Consider the following 20,934-nt stretch of genomic DNA (forward strand, 5'->3'; position numbering starts at 1 on the left):
GAAATGACAAAAATAAAATGTCAATTTTTATGGGGGGGGGTCAAAGTAGAAGTAAAAGGTAAAGTGATCCCCTGTGCATAGCACTACGCCATGAAGGCGTATAGGGGGTGTGGGGGTAACGCCCCACACTTTCTTGATCCGGTCGTGAGTGGGGGTGATGTGATCAGCATCACGCCCCTGACCGCCTTTACCCCCCAGGGTTTCCCCCAGGTACCCATGTTATTCGACGCTGGGTGGGCGCCGTGGCCGCTTCCATCGTTAGAACCCGGATTTGAACCGGCCGGGGATCGAACCCGGGACCTTTAGCATGGTAGTCAGACGCGTTACCGACTGAGCTACCAGAAGTTTTATGCTAAGAGAGGCTAATCTGGACTGGACATACAGCTTAAAGTGAAATCCATACGACTGTGCGATGCGCCTCTATCGGAGATCGAATCTGGGATGCCTTAATTACAAGGCAACAACGTTACTACTACGCCATCGGGGAGGTCCAAAATGAATAAAAAGTCTCTCTCTACGCCCTCTGAAAGTATATTGGCGATGGTTCGGAGACATCCTGTATACACTACACCCGCCCTCCTCACGCAGATACGTATAATATGCATGCTTACAGCACATGCTGTGCCCCTCCCAGAAAAAAAAATGGATCCGCCTATGTCTCTGGACATTTTAGTTTGTTATACTAGTCTTCAGTGCACATGTACACATCGTATTTTCACCCTTTTCTCAAATGTGAATAGGTTCTTGGCATAATTTCTCAGCTTCGTGACTGGTAAAATGATTTTTCTGACAATAGTTTTGTTGCCGGACCCCGTGGCAAAGTGGTTAGCACATCGCGCTACGACGCCAGGGGTCCCAGTTTCGAATCCTGGCTTGGGCATGGATGTTTGTGAGTGTCCACTCATCAATTTAATCATATCATAACTCATCCCCATCTTCGCAAATTAGCCAAAAGGGGCACAAGAAGCGAAGTAAAATAAAGCAATTGAATCAATCAATCAACCTCTACTTGTTAAATTACTGTTTCTTACATTTGAAATAAAAAAAAGAGATTAATAAAGATCAAAGTACGAAGCCTCAAGCTTGGTTCTGTCGCATTCATGACAGTTTTAATAGGCCATCCGTACACGAAAAATAAAGAATGTCTGCATTGAGGAGGGAAAAAATCGCGAGAGCGGAGCTAAATGACCTACATTACGCCATCCATTGAAGTAAAACCTCCCTCCCCTTCTCTTTTCCTTGGTTCAGGTATTACTTTGCCTCTCTTTCTCTTTCGTTTGTATTCTCTGTCACGGTTGAATGTATTTAAAGTTAACGGCAAAATGTCGAGTTAAAACTCCAGAAGCGAAAAATCAACTTAGCCAAGCGGTTGTACTGTTTGCTTGGTAATTAGAAATTTGGTAATTAGTAGGGCACAACCATCGCGGTAACTTATCCAAGGCACTATGTTCTGGAGGCCCAGAAAATCGAAAGGTAATATTTTTTCCATAATTGTAGGTTATTACATGTTTGGTCGCGAAATCCATTGGTTTGATTTGATTTTTGTTATTGAGCGTCGCTTTTCTGTCACTTTTGGCTAATTGCGACGGTGATGATGAGTTAAGATACGATGAAATTGACGATGGGACACTCGCAGAACACCTATTCCCAGGTTGGGATTCGAACCCGGGATCCTTGGGCGTCGTAGCGCGTTGTGCTAACCGCTCCGCTACGGGGGTCGGGTACGTTATTTTATTATTTACTTCTACAATATGGCCCTTTGAACTGAAGAAGTTATTTAATAAAAGTAGGCAACTGTGATGAATGAGACAAAGAAAAAGAAAGGGAAGAAGGCATTAGTCTCGAGCTCAGGACCCTCTATCCTCACATCCTAACACCTAGACCAGAGTAGTCGGATTGTGTGGTTTAGTAGAAATGTCATGGGCATGTTATTATCGCCGCGGCTTCGTGAGGCCTATCGTCGTTAGCAGTCAACTCGTACCACCGAGGCTGTGCATCATACTTACATATATAGGGCGCACGTACTTATGCAAAGTACTTAAAATCGGCGACCGACGCTATTTTCCTTATTTTTTCCTACATCCTGCGTTCTTTTAAGGAATGGAAATGTGTTGATGTCGAGAAGTCTGTATTGTCTTCTTATTATTGGCAATTTGTTTCAATTCGTGACCCCCACATTTCGGCAGAGTGATGTTCGCAACTCGCCCACTATTATTTCGATCGTCGGCTGTATCGTGAGGAGACGAGACGAGACTTGGCATAGTCTTGCGAATTTCGTCTGTTTTCAGTCTCGTCCTTACATCTTACACTACATCATCGTTGTGTTTTCTATTTCGGTTATTTTACGTCTTCTTTCTGCTTCTGGGAGGTTATCGCTACAATGAGGATAAATGACGAGAAGCGCGTTACGTTGGCCACTCCGCCACGGAGGCAGGTTCAACTCTACCCTCGTTCTTGTCCCGGTCTTGATCTCATCTCGAGTCCCGAAATAATATATTCTAAAATGTTAAATAATAAATAAACGTATCAAACCATGTTAATCAATTTCGATTTAGTCTTAATTTGCGTATACCTGACATTTTAATTTGCTAACGTCTCGAACGAGATGTGTCTCCCGTACAGTAATTCTCCGTATATCTCTATTTTACACACATCTGTCTCATCTTGCAAGTCTGGAAGCGTCTGATCTCGTTTAATCTCGGTTCGGTTCAATTCTTACACAATGGTCACAGTTTGAATATACCATGATTTCATATGATTTTGGCATATTTACAAGAAAAATCATCAATAAATTATCATGTTAACATTCATACTCGTGTACACCATTAAATATTAGAACACGCTGCATATGCTTGCACGTCTTTTTTTATTTTTTTAGGAATCTTTCAATGCAATATGCCACTTTCGGCGTGTCACTTAAGTGTTAAGATATCCTCTCTCAAACCTGGCTTTAAATTTAATGATGTTTTCTACTGCTACCGCAGAAAAGTTTCATTCCATGAGATTCAGTGCAGCATTAGAAAAAGATCGAGTCAAATTGAACCTTTTCCAAAAACTGCCTTTTTCTCGTAAGTAGTGGGGAGGGTGGCGGCCGACAGTCTCGCATTCGCTAAGCGTCTGGAAAAGGAAAGGGAGGGACCGAGGGTATTGATCTCGCTGTTCTCAACTGGAGAATTTAGGTCCACATCATTGTGTGAAGTATGAAAGATCGTTTAGGGAAAACTTTACTTAAATCTAGTCTGTGCAAGTATTTGTATTTGTATTTCTGTTATTTATCGTCACTTTTATTCCATCTAATTGCTGCGAACAAGATGAAATGATCGGAGGGACAATAATAAAAAACACCCATGCTTAGGACGGGACACTAATCCTGGAACTTCAGTGGCGATAAATTTATGTATGTACTAATTGGCACCGATCCTACCATTTTATATGGACCCCCGAGCCACTAAATTTGTGCTCCAACTGGGAATCGAACCCATGACATCTGAATTGCAATTTTCAGCAACTTGGTGTACAGGGTTTGTCCAAGAGGACCAAGCCCAATATTTCGCACACTTCCTTTTTGTTTGTTTTCTTACCTCAAAAACCAGCAATAAAACCAGCTAAAATGAGTTTAAATTTTTTTGAATAGCATCGCGTTTGACAATTATGTTAAAAATTATGAGCCAATGAGTGTTGAACAATTTTTGTAAAATGGCTTAATACTTATATAAAACATCTGAATTTACAATACGTCAGCTAAAGCTGTCAGCGTGCAATTTCCAGGATTGATGTCGATTTTGTGATGATGCTTTGCAGTCTGATCACATTGTAAAATAATAATTGAAGGGACGGATACTCAAATTAGGTCATGCTAACCGTTGGATGTCTTTTGGAGGCTTTGGGGAATCGCGTGTTATGACCCAACAATGGGATGGATAGTTACAATTTAGAGTTTCCAAAAATGCTTAAATTTCCCTTTTTAGAAATGCACCTTTTTAACGGATCAGACAAACGAATATTTTTTGTTTTCTCCTGATGCCAATGCTCAAGCGACACTGCAAATCCTGAAGTGTTGGATTTTGAATATCGGCAGCATTTATAAAACATACACACGAAGTGAAATGAGGAGAGGTTAGGAGCTGGAGAAACAATGCTCCTGACATCTGGCTGAAGAGTTTGAAGGAGACCACGGTTAACAGTGAACTGTAGTACCGCTAAAGAAGCAGAGTAATTAGTGAAGCATGAAAAAGTTGGATTTTTTATAAAGCACAGTTTTGATGACAGGGAACAGATGGATTTAATATACACTATCTGGCCATTCGTCACCGGACACCTGGAACGAGTACTTTAATCCGGTTTCAGGCGTCCGTCAGTATCGTGTGGGGGCCACCTTTCGCAGCAAGTACAGCCACAACCCTCTGAGGAAGACTGTCCACCAAATTGCGATAGGTTTCGACGGGAATCCTGCTCCATTCCTCTTGCAAAGCGGCGAACAACTCTTTAGTGTTTTTTGGGGGGTGTGGCCTGGCTCTCAACCGGCGCTCCAACTCGTCCCAAAGATGCTCATTCAGGTTGAGATCAGGACTTTGGGCGGGCCAATCAAGTTTTTGCACACCCATATCCTCGAACCACGTGTTGATCACACCTGCCGTATGACATGGGGCATTGTCGTGCTGAAACAGATAAGGACCACTACCGAATTGTGCCCACAATGTCGGTAGCGCAGAATTGTCCAGGATCGTTAGGTATGCATCTGCATTCATGTTTCCACGCACTAACACAAGGGGACCAAGACCATACCAGGAGAAGCATGACCACACCATGATGCTTCCACATGCCTTTGGTGGGGTGTCCGGTGACGAATGGCCAGATAGTGTACACTGATTTTTCCAAAGCTTTGACACTGTAGATCATGATGTACTACTAAGTAAATTTGGCACTTTCAAATTCTCCTTTCCTCTGAGGAAATTTATGGCGTCATACTTAGTGAATAGCAAATAATATGTTTCGTCTAAAGGCCACACATCCAGCGAATTTCTAGCACGTTCCGGAGTACCTCAAGGGTCCAATATAGGACCTCTTCTATTAATCAGTGAGTTACCAGAACACTTGATTAATTCTAACAAACTGTTATTTGCAGACGACTTAAAATTCTTCCAAAGGATAAAAAGTATTCAAGACTGTATTTGTCTACAACAAGACATGGATAGATTGAGTGCGTGGTGCTTGTGCAACGGTCTTCCTTAAAATGCAGCAAAACGCTATTCTGTTACTTATTCTAATTCTAAACAAAGAACAGCCTTTGATTTTCAATATAAAATTAATATTACGAGTCTTCAAAAATCGGAAACGTCAAAGGACCTAGGAATCTATTTTGACTCGAAGCTAATTTTCACTCATCATATTAACAAAATAATAAGCGACGCCTACAAACTTATCGGGTTCATTATTAAAATGGGCAAGGGCTTTAGAATCATCCAAACGCTTTAGTACGCACAAAACTTGAATTTGGGTCTGTTATATGGAATACTGCCAGTATAATATAGACTACAAATAAGAGCGAGTACGATCGAAAATGAAGTAGAAACTTGAAGTGTTCCAAATTTGAAATGTACAGTAATCTAATTGACGAGTTCCGCAAGCCCGCGACCTGCTGCTGTCTGGAAAATATATAAGGGGAAACTTCGCTCTCCTCTATGGATCTCACAATTTAAATGACTAACAACAAGACGCGACCTAATCATCAAACCTTTTATGTTAATAGGGCGCAAACAAATATTCTCAAAAGATCCCCTATCTCTAGAGGAGTGTCCTCTGCAATGCCTTCGAAAAGCGTAACAAAAATATTGATTTATTCTGTATGTCTTGCATGCAATTTAAACATGCTGCAATAAAATCACTCAAATAACGCTCACTGAAGCATGTCTGATAACCTGTATCTCTGTGCTATTATGTAACATGAACTCTCTCTAACTGAGCGTCAGCCTATTGGGTTCGTTAACGGAAATAAATAAATAAATAAATATGTTGAAAAGTAAAATGTCTGTTTAAATGAATGCATCTAGTGTATGTATACTTAAAACATATTGAAAGGACATACAAATAAATAATTTTCTTCACCACTGTGTGTGGATTAGTGCTAAAATTGGATGCCATTAAGGAAACACCACAATACACTTTCCAATTCTACAAAGTTCACCGGATGGTAAGACTTTTTGCAGGAAGTAGTTATGTTCTTGTGTGACCCTCCGGAAACTTCTTATTTAAATATTTTAGGGAAGAGGATTGAGGATGCCCCGTCGATTATTATTTATCTTGAATTTGTAAACATAAGCCTGTACACTTGACCACAAATAATCTCTGTAAATAAGGATATTTTGTTAAACAATCTGGGTGCTCACTCTCACAAGACCACAAAAAGCTCCAAATTTCTTCTTGTAGTCTAGAGCTTGAAAAAAATCTTGTGATGAGTTCTTTGTCAGTCACTTATGCCATCTGCTTCCTACGCAAATACTGCGTCCTTGAAGGTTGACTGCTAACAGGATCAGAGAAAATAAATGACTTGCTTCATTGAGTTCGTGGTGGAGGCAAGAACTTACACCAAATCGTCTCCTTTCTCGGGTAGGAACGCCACGTGAAGACGGAACTACTTTGATATAATGTTATTTGATTTTTATTTGTGTTATTTAGCGTCGCTTTTCTACCACTTTTGGCTAATCGCGACGATGAGGATGAGTGATAATACCGGGTGTACACAAAGTTTCTGACTCATTGAAGATACAAATAAACTGGTGCCAATGATAGTTACATAAACTCAAAAAGTTTAATATCCTGTATCAGTACATTTCAGTTCATCAATGTTCATCACTTTTGTAAGGTTCGTCACCATTCTTCGTTGGGTTTTGAACGAACGCTTCCGGAAAGATGAATTGGACGTGGTGGTCCGATTCCTTGGCCCTGAAGGTCACCTGGCACAACCCCATTGATTTTTTTTCCCTGGAGATATGTGGCAAACGTTGTTTTTAGGCAAAAGAGACGAACATATGAACTGAAAACCAGAATAAGCAAAGCGATAGCGACTGTGGATGTCGACATGCTGACCTGAACGTGGGAAGAAATCGATTATCGTCTTGACTTTCTCCGTGCGACAAAAGGAGCACGCATAGAAATGTACTGATACAGGACGTTAAACCTTTTTGAGTTTATCTATGTATCATTTCCACCAGTTTATTTGTATATTCGTAAGTTTCTAATTTATTAATAATTGAAATGTGTCGGACACTTTGTGTACACCCTGTATGACGAAATTGGTAAAGGGACACTCGCAAAGAACATCGGGGATTCGAACCCGCGACCTGATATAATCTGTGGATGCAATAAAGCTGTAGCAGTAATGAAAGGACCAAAATGTAATTCCCTGGATATTTCATATCCTCTTCCTTCTTTACATTTACGCAGGAATACAGATCCCGACTATTCACACCACAATCACCTCGTCTTGGTCTCAGTGAATGCAACATTTTCTGTGGAAGTGTGTTTATTGCAGGGTTGTTAAAGGTCCAGGAATTTTAAATAAATTCAATTCCGGTCCAAGAGAGAAAATCAGCAAGCGTAAATGGGTTCTGGACCGTAAATAACCTTTTTATCTGTAAAGTATTTCAATTGGGTTCAGGAACCTTTTTTCCGGCTGAATTTAAATACGGTCCAGGAACCTTTTTTCAATGAACCAATACGCAACTTGAACCGAATTTAAATTGTCCGAGAAAGAAAGGTTCCGGTCCTGCAGCGGAACCCAATAGAACTCATTAGAATTTATGGCTTCCTGGACCTTTAACAACACTGGTTTATTGGAGAAATTAGTTTCTTTCTTTCTTTTTGCATAAATTGCGTTGAGGCTTGTTATATAACGAAACAAACTATAACTTAGGGCTGTGATTTGAAGCAATATAGAAAGTTAACTTCGATTTGATTTTTGATTTAGTTTATTTTACTTCGCGTTTTGTGCCTCTTGGCTAATTTGCGAAGATGGGGATGAGTGATGAAATTGATGAATGGACGTTCACAAACAACCAAGCCCGACCGGGATTCGAACCCGGGACCCTTGGCGTCGCAGCGCGATGTGCTAACCACTCGGCCACAGGGTCGGGCAGTTAACTTCGAGAAAAACCGTTTAAAACTCCTTCCATTACAGAGAGGTTTTCATTGACATGAAAAATGAATATTTCCGAACTGAGTCACAGGTATATTTCGACCACAATAATAAAGAGCTGTAGTAAACGTCTTAATATACAGTAGGCCCTTTTAAATTTAAACTACGAAGGGACACGAAAGAAATTCGAAAGAACAAGTACATGTAGCCTATAATTAAAGATGATTTCAATGGGAATATTCGAATTACCGAATAAATCGAATTGACCAAGTTCGAATAAAAAAATAGTCCACTGTATATGGTATAGGCATTGCATTTGTTCCGATTAAGTCCTTAAGGTTACACAGAATATAAGAAAGCATATATATAAGAGGGCTAGTCAAAAAAAAATGAGAATGATTTTTTTACTTACGAAATACATTAGGCAGGGTCCAGGTTGATATGGTATTTTTCGAAGTAGTCCCCGTCGAGTTGTATACACTTGGACCAACGTGTCTGCCAGTCCTGGAAGACGTGCAGGAACCCGTCATTTGACATCGTCTTCAGAACCGCCTCCGCCTTCTCCAACGAGGGAACAAAAAAATGTCACACGGAGCAAGATCCTGGCTGCATGGAGGGTGCGGGACACATTCAATGTTTTGTCGAGCCAGATATTGGGCAACAACGTTGGAAGCGTGAGGGCGTGCATTATCCTGGTGTAGGCGCCAACCAGATGGATGAAGCTCAGGGTGTTTTCGACAGATGTGTTCAGCCAGTTCTTCAAAACTGTCACGTAATACTGCCCAGTAATCGTGGTATGCGGGGACACTTCATGTTGGTAGACCATTCCACGGTAGTCGAAGAAGGAAATCACCCATTACCTTATTCGCCGACGGAACTTCTTTGGCGTCGGAGAACTGGGTGATTTCCAGACTGTGCTTGGCTGTTTGTTTTCGGGATCGTAGTGGTGAAGCCAACCCTCGTCACCAGTTATGATGGAATTCAGGTAGGCCTCGCTATGCTCCGCTACCAGACTCTGAGGCTCCCGACACACCTCCACTCTCTCCTGCTTCTGTTCAGGCGTTAGCAATCTCGGCGCCCATCTTGCACATACGCGTCTCATGTGCAAGCGATCGTGCAGAATGGTGAACGCACTACCATGGGAAATGTATAACACGTCCGCCAGTTCATCTATTGTTATTCGGCGATCTTCCCGAACAATGAAGGCAGCTGTGTTAACCATGATCTCGTTCACCCGGAGCGCCCTGCTTTGTGGCCCTCCTTAAACTGTTTGACTCATCGAAATGCGGTTGATTGTGGAAGGACATCTTCGCCGTAAGCCTGCTGCAACATTTCGTATGCTTCCGTGGCGGATTTCTGCAGACGGACGCAAAATTTCAAAGCCGCGTACTGCTCCTCACGAACCGACTACATTTTCTGTATGCGACTTCTGACCATTCGCGTTTTATTTGCGCAGTGTTACCAGACGCATGCGTATACGCGCTTGCAATTTTATCTGCCTATTCCACGAGACAAGTTCTTCTCGCGCAAATTTGTTTCACCGCTGCATGTTCACTGTGTGATATTTAAAAAAATAAATCATTCTCACTCTTTTTTGACTAGCTCTCGTATATAATATATATATATATATATATATATATATATATATATATATACAGGGTGTTTCTAAAGGTCGTTTACAACGCTTGGGAGGTGATTCCTCACACGAAAACAAGCAAAAAGTGTGAGTTCCATTTTTACGACTGAGGCTTCGTTTCCGAGATAGGAGCATCGCAAAAGGTGACAATGTGAACGTCACACCTAACTGGGACGAATACTTTCACAGATAGAGAGGCGGTTCCAAGGGAATCATAAAGAAATCGTATGTGCTCATTCCGGAAGTCACTATGAAAAGTTCACTGCACGCATGCGCAATGGAGTCCTCAAAGGAATTGGGGATTTCCTGCAAGAACAATGCATGGAAAGGATATGTAACGCAGCAAGAAGGACCGTGACAATGAGAAATGCGTTAAAGACAAAACATCCCGATCTCAAACATCAAAACATGAGCACGGAACACAAAATCCGAAAAGATGAGCACGGTTGCATACCCCAGTTACACACGAGTAATGAACGAATCATGTCATGTGGCATACGAGAGACACATTACTCCAACAGGAGGAGGGAAAGAAAAACACAATGTCAGATGATTGCGACAAGGTGCAGGCAAGTCTGGCTCTCGTAGTCTACGTTTGACCTTCATGACTGCTGTACCCGCGAGAGGAGCTCGAAGGGTTGGTTCTCTCCGGCAGTCGTTCCACTCGTGTTGCAGGTGCTGTGATATGATCAACAGTTCACTCTAGGTTGTCATACGCATTGAAGAGTACTAGTATGTTGTATTGAAAGAAGTTGACGTGGTGGAGTTGGCAAGTCAAGTATTGCAACAATTGGTCTGTGGTGTTCGTACGGTGATACGGCCAATTTGTGCAGTGTGCTCGTGTTAAACAAAAACGATACTTTGCAGTTCCCGCTCCCTATTACACATATGGCTGCGTATACGACTCAGAAGCTAGCAGACATGCATCTCATGTATGGGGAGGTGCGTGGTAATATCAGTGAGGCAAGGCGTCTTTATGGAGAACGCTTTCCACATAGACGTTTACCGTCTCACGCCTTCTTTCAGGTAGTGGACAGTCGACTGCGTGAAACATTGTCAGTGTTACCACCGCGGCAAGAAGTTGGAAGACCCCGAAGTGTACGCACACATCAGTTTGCAGAAGATGTGTTAACAGCGGACGCAGAACATCCTGGCACCAGTACGCGCGTGCTCGCTCGGGCACGAAACACGTCTTATGTGAATGTTTGGCGAGTGTTGTCAGAGGAAGGAATGCACCCTTTTAAACTGCAGAAAGTACAAGAACTGTTACCTCGTGACTTTCGCCCTCGTATGGAGTTTTGCCATTGGTTGTTGCATCAGCTGGACACAAACCCTCAATTCGGGGCAAAGGTATTGTGGACAGATGAAGCCATATTCACCAGGATGGATGTCTTCAATAGTAGAGACAGTCATGTCTGGGACTTTGACAACCCACATGCACTTTTTGTGGCCCATCACCAGCACAGGTTTTCAGTGTATGTGTGGTGCGGGATAGTACATGATAATTTAATTGGACCATACATTCTCCCTGTTCGCCTGAATGGTCGCACGTATCATGCATTTCTTAGAGAGGTTCTGCCTGAACTATTTGAGACCGTACCTTTGGCACTGCGGCAAGAAATGTGGTACCAACACGGTGGGGAACCAGCTCATTTCGATCGTAATGTACGACATTTCCTACATGACGTGTTTCGCAATAGGTTCATTGGTAGGGATGAGCCTGTGCCTTGGCCACCGAGGTCGCCAGATCTCAACAATCTCGATTTTTTCTTCTGGGGAGAAATGAAAACCCTCGTTCACGACACACCAGTCACATCAGCTGAGGCCCTCATTGCTCGCATCAACGTCGCCGCCGCGCCGGTAGCAGATACACCTGGCTTGTTTGCTCGTACTCGACAATCCTTGATTCGTCGCTGTCATCTCTGAGTACAAGTGAACGGCAGACATTTTGAAAACCGTCTGTGATTATCGCCCTCGGAAAATCCCAGTGAGAACACTCTTGGTGTTGCTCCCCACCCCCTTTGTGTGGTGAAAGTAACATCTTCAGTTGGTGTACAGTGACACGCACTGTCTGTGCGTAAGACATTGTAGCATTTGTTCTTTGTTGAGTGTGTGTGTGGGGGGCATATTACGTAGTTGTCGCGTGTAAAAATACACGTTGTCGCAATAATCTGATATTGTGTTTTTCTTTCCCTCCTCCTGGTGGAGTAATGTGTCCCTCGTATGCCACATAACATGATTCGTTCATTACTCGTGTGTAACTGGGGTATGCAACCGTGCTCATCTTTTCGGATTTTGTGTTCCGTGCTCATATTTTGATGTTTGAGATCGGGGTGTGTTGTCTTTAACGCATTTCTCATTGTCACGGTCCTTCTTGCTGCGTTACATACCCTTTCCATGCATTCTTCTTGCTGGAAATCCCCAATTCCTTTGAGGACTCCATTGCGCATGCGTGCAGTGAACTTTTCATAGTGACTTCCGGAATGAGCACATACGATTTCTTTATGATTCCCTTGGAACCGCCTCTCTATCTGTGAAAGTATTCGTCCCAGTTAGGTGTGACGTTCACTTTGTCACCTTTTGCGAGGCTCCTATCTCGGAAACGAAGCCTCAGTCGTAAAAATGGAACTCCACTTTTTGCTTGTTTTCGTGTGAGGAATCACCTCCCAAGCGTTGTAAACGACCTTTAGAAACACCCTGTATATATATATATATATATATATATATATATATATATATATATATATATATATATATATATATTTTCCACGTACCCATCATGAATATAAATTGGAATGGCAATAAAGGATACTTCCATTATGTGTTTATTTATATTTGTTGTGGGAAATACTGTTTTTCAACATGTTTGCTATTCATGTCGGTTACTTACAAATAGTATGAATTCCACAACATCCCCAAATTCGATATTTAACTGATGCAATGAATGCCATTGTAATGGATATTAACGTTTAGCTCATTGTTCATTCGAGAGACTTAGTTGCCTTGCAGTAGAAGGTGAATAGGATTGAGATTGCACTACAACTTGGAAAGTCGTCTACATTTTAGTTGAAGGAATAACTTGTGTGACTACAGAATTGTTACTTAAAACAACAACAAAAAAAACAACATAATCCACGGCTTTGAATGCCATAAGAGTATAAGAATACACAACAGAAATAAGCTTATGAAATTCAGTTAATAGGTAAATTTTAAATGTAATTGAAAGTTACGAACATCAAGAGGGGACAGATAGTATTAATAGTAATTTACAATAGAGTATTAAAGCAAGAACGTTGATTTATCATAATTCAGATGCAGACAGGCAAATGTTGATTAGTGTCTACGTTAAGATGAGATAAGGTAACAATCGTTCTGTATTTCATGCAACTGTCCGGTGTTGGTGAGGTATGTCCAACCAGTTCATTCGATGCATAGGGATATTTATATATGTCCCCGAAAAACTAAACATTTGCAACTAGAGGGGTTGAATTCCACATATCCCCTAGAAATTCCTGACGTGTTACGGGTTCAGTAGATGTACAAAGCTAAATATACGGACATACTGAAGCTCCCTGATGGCGTAATGGCAACGTCGTCGCCTTATAATCAAGAGATCTCGGGTTCGATACCCGGTGTAGTCACATTGCTCGGTGGTTCATATCCAACTTTAAACTGTAGGTCAAGCCCCGATTAACCTATCTGTGCATAAAGTGAACTTAATACAATTACTCAAGGTTTCGAACATACTGAAATTGAACACGAGTGAAAATTCGAAATAAAGTTCCGAACGTTAGCAATTTTCCCAATTTATCAGCCTTGTCCTTCAATTTATAAATATATATTTATACATATGGATTGTTAAACCAATGCCATGCGTGCCACTGTAACCGTTATCAAAATACCCAGCGGTAATTCGGAAAATCTTCTCTGCATTTGTGGAAGAGTTTCTCCGCCAGCAACCAGATACACTGCCAGTCAGCCGTCTTGGTCGCTGACTATGTGGAACACTCGGATAAGGGGGAGGGGTTGGAGGTGTGGGAGGGACCGGTCCAGCGAGCGAACAACCTTAGCTCTCAGTTCCACTCAGTGGTAATACGGACGTGTTTGTGTGATGAGGAAGTGTAGTGCGCGTAAGTGTTGCCAGATGTTAGTGGGACAACTAGTTTGTTGTTGGTCATAACAATGTTTCATAGGTGAGGAATATAGTTGTGTATTACATAGTGAAAGTTTGACGTGCGTAAAGCATTTATCCTTGGTACGTACATTGCCGTGCAGCTGCGCTTCGGGGTTTCCAAGTCAGATGTCCCTGAAGGTTACGTCTACAAATTCAACAGCTGTAATCCCATCATATTTTTGCTTCAGTAAGATCGGTTAAATACTTGCTATTGAATAAGGTGAAAGTAGATTTTTAAACTTATTTAATTCGTTATGCTACTGCCTGCTGCACTAGCATATTACGTGTCATGTTGGCCTTCAAATGACAGATGCAAACTTGAAATGACTCGCGGGTTCAAGTCTGTAATTACGGTGCATTTATCTTGTCTGTTATTATTCTTATATTTGATCATATATTTAAATTGAGATTGATTCCGGGCTGAAATAGAAAAGCATATTGTTGTTAGTGTACAGTTGGGAGCGCGTAACAGTTTCGTGTTACCCGTGTTCATGTAATCTCATGGAGGTTGCGGTTTGTGTGCTCATTTCACAGAACGAATTAGAGAGAGAGGAAAAACCTCACGTGTTGATACGAACGACAGTTGCCTCCGAATTACTGAACCGTAAGCTGGAAATACGTAAGTACATTCTTAGTTTTAACATTTGTTATAATTATTCCATAACAATAGAAACTGATTTCAATTATATATATATATATATAAATAAAGAAGAAGAAGACATCAACATTTGATGATTGGTGCTTGTTTTCATGTTAAGCATGGAAATGTAACGGAACTATTTTATCATGTCTTAAATGTAGGTGCACAATTTTCACAATAATAAAACAGTAAAATTCAGTATTTTACGTGATCGTTAGTGTTTCTCATGAATTTTGTAAAAAATTGCACATATTCGATGAAAAACACCTCGAAAATAATAAACTTTCTGCTATGCGAGATTAAGATGTTCTATAACATTCTGCAAAAGTAGTTGTTTTTATTAATACAGTAATTACAGTTGATATTCATAGTGTCAGATACATTCAATGTTCTTAATTCAGTACTGTGTTCCTTTAGCAATTTTCTAACATGCTATTTTTTTTTAATGGATGGATGTCCCCTTCCCTCCGAAAATAATCCTGGCTACGCCTTTGTTCTTGTATGTACGAGTGATTTACTCCCGTTTCGTCGAATGCCCAGAGACAAATATCTCACTTGAGCAAAATTTTCGGCAAGAAAGGAATTCCCGTTTTGCCGAATCCCCTTTCCCCGAATATTTTGAAGGTAGAGAGTTTTCCCTGTGCTTTAAAATTTCAGGGACTGAAGCGAAAATTAATTTCAACGAAATCAGAAACTTGTTGTACATTTTCATGGCTGATGTAAGTGAATCTTAAGTAGTAGTTACTTCCAGTATGTCTTTTAGCAGGCAGTTCCTTCTTAGCCAGTGTCCCAACCAATGTATATTCCTTTTCTTGATCTCTCGAGCATTGCTGTTGTTTCACGAACTCTTTCCAATGTGGTTTTATTTCTTACTTGGTCTGTCCATTTCAAAAGCTCCAGTATTCGCGATATGCACATTTCTAAAGCTTCTAGTTGATCTTCCTCACTTCTTCTTAGGTCCAGGTTTCTGCATCATACAACACCACACTCCACACAAAACACTTCATTAGTCTCTTTCTTAGTTCTTTGTCCAAAGCTTCACAAACACACTTCTTCTTTTAAAGGCTTCTTTTGCCACTGCTATTCTCAACTTCACTTCCTGACTGCAGCCCATGTCAATGCTTATGATACATCCCGGGTCAACCTTTCCTTTACTTTGGCCTCGAATTCTCACGTTAATTTTCCTTGATTTCTTCCCAATAACCCTCTCTCTTGTTTCAATTTAATAACATCCCGAATGCTCACAGTGGGCATTCAAGTATTCACTCCCTTTCGTGTTATGCTAGTAAAGCCATGTCGTTCGCAAATCTTGTAAATTTTAGTTCTTCCTATAATTACCACCACCCCATTCGGGAGAAAGTTCTTTCCTATTTCTTCTAAGCAGATGTTGAATATTGAAGGTGATCTTTGTTCCCAAATTTCACTCCCACGTGCCATTTCGTCTTCTACTCTCAGTTTAACTCATTGTTTCATGTACTTACAGATTGATGAGCCTCTCCTCTTTCCAATCTACACCCATCCTTTCATTACCTCTGTAAGTTTCATCCAATTCACTCTATCTAATACTTTCTCCAGATCCACAAAAACATAAATAGGTCCTTCCTCTAGGTATCTTTCACCATATAACTTTTTAAGAAGTTTTCTGTTTGTTTACACATGAAATGTCCCTTCAAAGTATTCGGCGAAAGGGGATTCAGCAAAACGGGATTTTCCCTTTCGCCTAAAATTTTACTTAGGTGTGAAATCTGATATAATGCACGTCTGGGCCAGTCGACGAAACGGGATTCGGCAAAACGGGACGACCCGGTACGAGCGAGCCTCCTTGACCTGCTACCGAGAAAGGTATTCGAGACGCGAAACCTGAGCAAGGCATGGACGTTTCACAATTCATCTCCATCGTCCCGATTATCACACACACACACACACACACACACACACACACACACACACACACACACACACACACACACACACACACACACACACACACACACACACACAGAGAGAGAGAGAGAGAGAGAGAGAGAGAGAGAGAGAGAGAGAGAGAGAGAGAGAGAGAGAGAGAACCTAAAATAAAGAACACAAATACTTCTTGTTTGTTGTGACACACAACAAACGCATTTCCGTTTCATTTTCTTTAAACCACCAGATAAGACATCAGATAATAAATTGAATTTCGTGTAATGCACGGTTATAAAAGTTGTCCATATTTCAGCTATGAAAATACATGAAGTGGTACCTGAAATTTGAACTGATCATGACACCTTCATCTGGTGGAGATGTAGATTATGTCGTAACTTTAGAACAGGATTTTCATTTAAAGAAGCTGAGATTTAAAAAGTCCTGTAGAATCTTTCCGTTGTTCTTTATCATATTTAGACTTTCACTGAATGCATTATTTTTTTGCCAGAGAAGAAAAGAACATTAGCGTTAAATAGATTCATATATTAAGTGTGGAAACGCATGTGTGTAATTTTTACAGGTTCTTTAATTTACATTTTCTCATTCCATTCTTTTACAATCCGCTGCAATGTTACACATATTATGCATATTTTAGCAGACACTCCTTCCTCAATCCTTTCCTTGAATATACATATGTAATTATAACAAGTATTTTACACATTCTCAGCAAAGTCACACAGAGACAATGTGCAACATTTTCCACTCTAATGTAAATCAAAGCCGATTGTCGTGAAGTTGATGAGACAGACATAATGTTAAAACATCAGCACAGATTCTTTGCAATTACCGGGTAAATATTGCTTATCGCCGTAGAATTGTTACTACAAGTGAATAACTTTTACGATTACTTTAACCAAGGGATGCCTCATGCACCACTAGTATGGCATACTTAATTTTAGTCAAGTTGGGCGCTATCATGTTTGAATATCCTCCTAAATGTTTTCAGTTCCCCAAAATCTTCTTTTTACACGCTATTAAACAGTGGATTCATATAGTATCTACATGGAAATAGCGAATTAAAATAACTAATTAGCGGGTTCCAAATTCGCTGTGGGTGCTCACTGTCTGTCCTGCAACAGTTGATTTGATTTGGTGGTAAACAAGAATGATGGGAAGGTTGGAGACTGATTTTCAGGATATTCTCACACAATTGATCGCAAATCCAAGATTCCCAGCCTATTGGGTAGTAGTAATAATAATAATAACCCGTGGCCTTACAGCCCTGGAAGGACCTTGGCCTCTCTCCCGACTGCCAGTCTCCCTCCCACAATCCTACCTAGAGGTGTGGAGATCTTCAACCGGTAATGAGGTGACGTGGGGTCAGCACGTCGAACACTCAGCCGTTATAGAAGATTTCCCAGACCGGGATACGCTACTCACTCGTAGGTCCCCAATGTCCTCACGATGGTGTGTTGCCACCGGTCCTATACACAGGCCGAAAAACCCAGAGACAACTCAACCCAGGCGGACTCGAACCCATGCCGTCTCGCAGTTCCAAAGCAGAGCGCCTTAGACCGCACGGCACGAAGGAGGACAGCCTGTTGGGTACTAGGGGGTTAAAATTCCTGCGAAACATATTATTCTGTATATCCCATCTATCCACAAGTACCGGACCAAAATAAAATAAAAAAATTCGTGTTAATTTGATCCTAAAAATGTTCAATTACATATATAAAAATAGCATGCGCACTGTATATTTTGTTTGTTTGTGATACAGACATTGAAATAGATTTATACCTTTCAAACGTACTGCCTTCATGAAGATAAAACAAATATTCATTTATGCAATAATCCATCCCCCAGTCATCAATAAATTGTTGACTGTAAGCCTTTCTTCCCAATAAGTTAGAAACCCTACATTTTCTAACGTACTGCCCTTATTATTTTAATACCAGCATTCCCAATATGTGGTTGAGTGTACAGAGGGTAAAAACTATCATCAGGCCGCTAAAAGGACAAAAAACATTAACTTAGTCTGAAATAAAATCAGGCCACTACATCATCATCAGGATTGTTGACGTGCACAAGTAAAACAAGGTTAGCAACGTAACATGACTTGCAGAAACCTGAAATTTTACAATTGATACATTTATTTCGTATAAGATCAAGATTAGCTACAATTCCAATTAGTTAAGTGAAATATTTGTAACCTAAATCAGTGACAAGAAGGAGGAGACGGAGAGAATTTTAGGCATAACACTGGTTTACAAGATGTAAATTTGTGTGCTTCAGAAATGAAAACCGCCATTTCTTAATGAACTCGAGGTGCTGAGTCCGAAAATGGCAATAAAATTTTTGGATCTTCCCAGACAAACAAGAGAGCCTACTTTTAATTATTGATATACTGTACAGGCAACTTTCAACGTAGTCTCTGTAAGTACATTATCTAGTCATTTGAATTGAAATGCAAACTGAACACCACTCATGCCTGTGCATGAACTAATAGGGACACTCCACTTCCGACATCTTTTAACATCAAGGAAACATATTAAGAACATCGTGAATAAATGTCCTTCTGAAACAGTTTATATTTTTTCGAAAACTACACACACACACACACCAGTTATTTTAAAAATATTCAGGTATACACTTAATAAACTAGGCCAGGAATAGGTTCACCCACGTATAACAAATACCCCAGTATTTCTGGGGAGGATATCGCATCACAATATACGGCATATTCGAACAGTAGGAGTTTAACTTTTAACACCTTCCAATTATTAAAATTCAGTTAGGTTTCCGAAAACTTTTGGCTGTAGACCATTATAATCTCTCTTCTACCTGGAAAGTGCACCATAATTGTTTTCTTAAATAGCAGACTAATAAATGTGTACTAATAATAATTAATAAAATAATGTATACTATATGGATTGCTATAGTTTCTTGTCGCAGCATCTTTCAATCTGTGGGTTTGTAAGTTGTTTACGTACTTTTCGCATTTTACGTGGTTTTAACGCGTATTTTACACACCAAGTAGAAAACTTTTCTTTACGCGAAATAGATTATCCATGCTCTTGGTGTGTGTGTATATATATATATATATACAGGGTGATTGGTAATTCGACTTATTTGCAACAAATTTGACCCTATCCACTGGGGGTCGGAAATCAATGGGTTTCGAGTTATTGCAGTTTGTAGATTTTCGTGACATATTCCGACTTGCGACCAAAAAACTACTAATTGTGAAAAAACTACTACACCCTGGGCACTTAATCGACATGTTTCTAACAGCTGACGAATGAGTGACTACTGGGAAAAAAATTCATGCCCAAAATTCCTTGTTTCATAACCTCTCCAAAACGATACAAATGTTGTCAACTGGCACACGGGTTGGGGGAAAAATCTGAATAAAAAGCGGAGAAGGCGCGTTGTAGACCTCTTTGTAAAGTGAAAAGAAGTTATCGGTTGTGAGAAATAAAGGAACGAAAATGAGTGAAATAATGTTATTTACCATTCTCATGATTCCAGGTTGTCAGAATTAACTGGTACGAAAACTACAAATCCTGTTCAAATTGCCTCCCCGGTTATGTATGCCAGCACGCAGCCTGCGGCGTACTTCAGACACAGTCACTCGCGTTGACACTCAAGTCTCTTATGTATTGGGCGGCTGTCACAATTCTCTCTCTCAACTCTTCTTGGGAATCCACTGGTGGACTGTAGACTAACTCTTTCATGTGACCCCAAAAATAAAAGTCGCATGTCGTCAAATCCGGACTCCTCGCCGGCCAAGGGGTCGGGCCGCCTCGACCAATCGATCGCATGTGATAATTGTCGTCCAGCCACTGTCGCACACCCCGGAAATAGTGAGCTGGGCAGCCATCCTGTTGATAAATCATACCCCTTTTTGTGGCGAGCGACACATCCTCCAGCAGCGTCGTCAATTCTTCCATTAGTTATCGTAGGTAATGCCGTTTCGGTTTTGTGGCAGATAGAATGGCCCGATCACATGATTGTGGATGATTCCCATTTAGTGAGAATTTTCTCTGGTGAGCCTTTTCTTTAGATTTTCTGGGGTTATGACCAAAAATGCGCATTATGAAAATTCGTAATACCATCGCGGTCGAATTTGCATTCGTCCGTCCACAGAATTCTTGTCAGATGATGGGAGTCTACAACGCGCCTTCTCCGCTTTTTATTCAGATTTTTCCCCCAACCCGTGTGCCAGTTGACAACATTTGTATCGTTTTGGAGAGGTTATGAAACAAGGAAGTTTTTTCCGTAATTTTTACGCTAAGTGTGTTACCATTTTTTTGAGTAATCCTCTTCGATTTAAACGATAATTTCCAAATTTCTTCATGACGTGTGCTCCAATGACTGTTTTTTTCCGTGGGTATGGGAATTTTGGGCATGGATTTTTTCCCCAGTAGTCACGCTGTAGACAGAATAAG

The 20,934-nt window shown here is 40.8% G+C and overlaps 1 protein-coding gene across 5 annotated transcripts in view; it reads left to right on the forward strand.

Moving 5' to 3' along the window:
* siz (Brefeldin-resistant Arf-GEF family protein schizo) overlaps positions 1-20,934 on the forward strand; it is a 277,137-nt gene that overhangs the window by 158,313 nt on the left and 97,890 nt on the right. The window contains exon 1 of one of the 5 annotated variants that reach the window (XM_083117511.1): positions 13,875-13,963. The exons of the other annotated variants lie outside the window; for them this stretch is intronic. Coding sequence (XP_082973637.1) covers positions 13,953-13,963 — 11 coding nt within the window. The 5' untranslated portion in view covers positions 13,875-13,952. Of the gene's footprint in view, positions 1-13,874; positions 13,964-20,934 lie in introns of those variants that run through there. 5 annotated transcript variants of the gene reach the window in all.

The sequence above is a fragment of the Lepisma saccharinum genome, chromosome 2, assembly GCF_977018435.1.
Source record: "Lepisma saccharinum chromosome 2, izLepSacc3.1, whole genome shotgun sequence".
Classification (NCBI taxonomy): Eukaryota; Metazoa; Arthropoda; class Insecta; order Zygentoma; family Lepismatidae; genus Lepisma; species Lepisma saccharinum.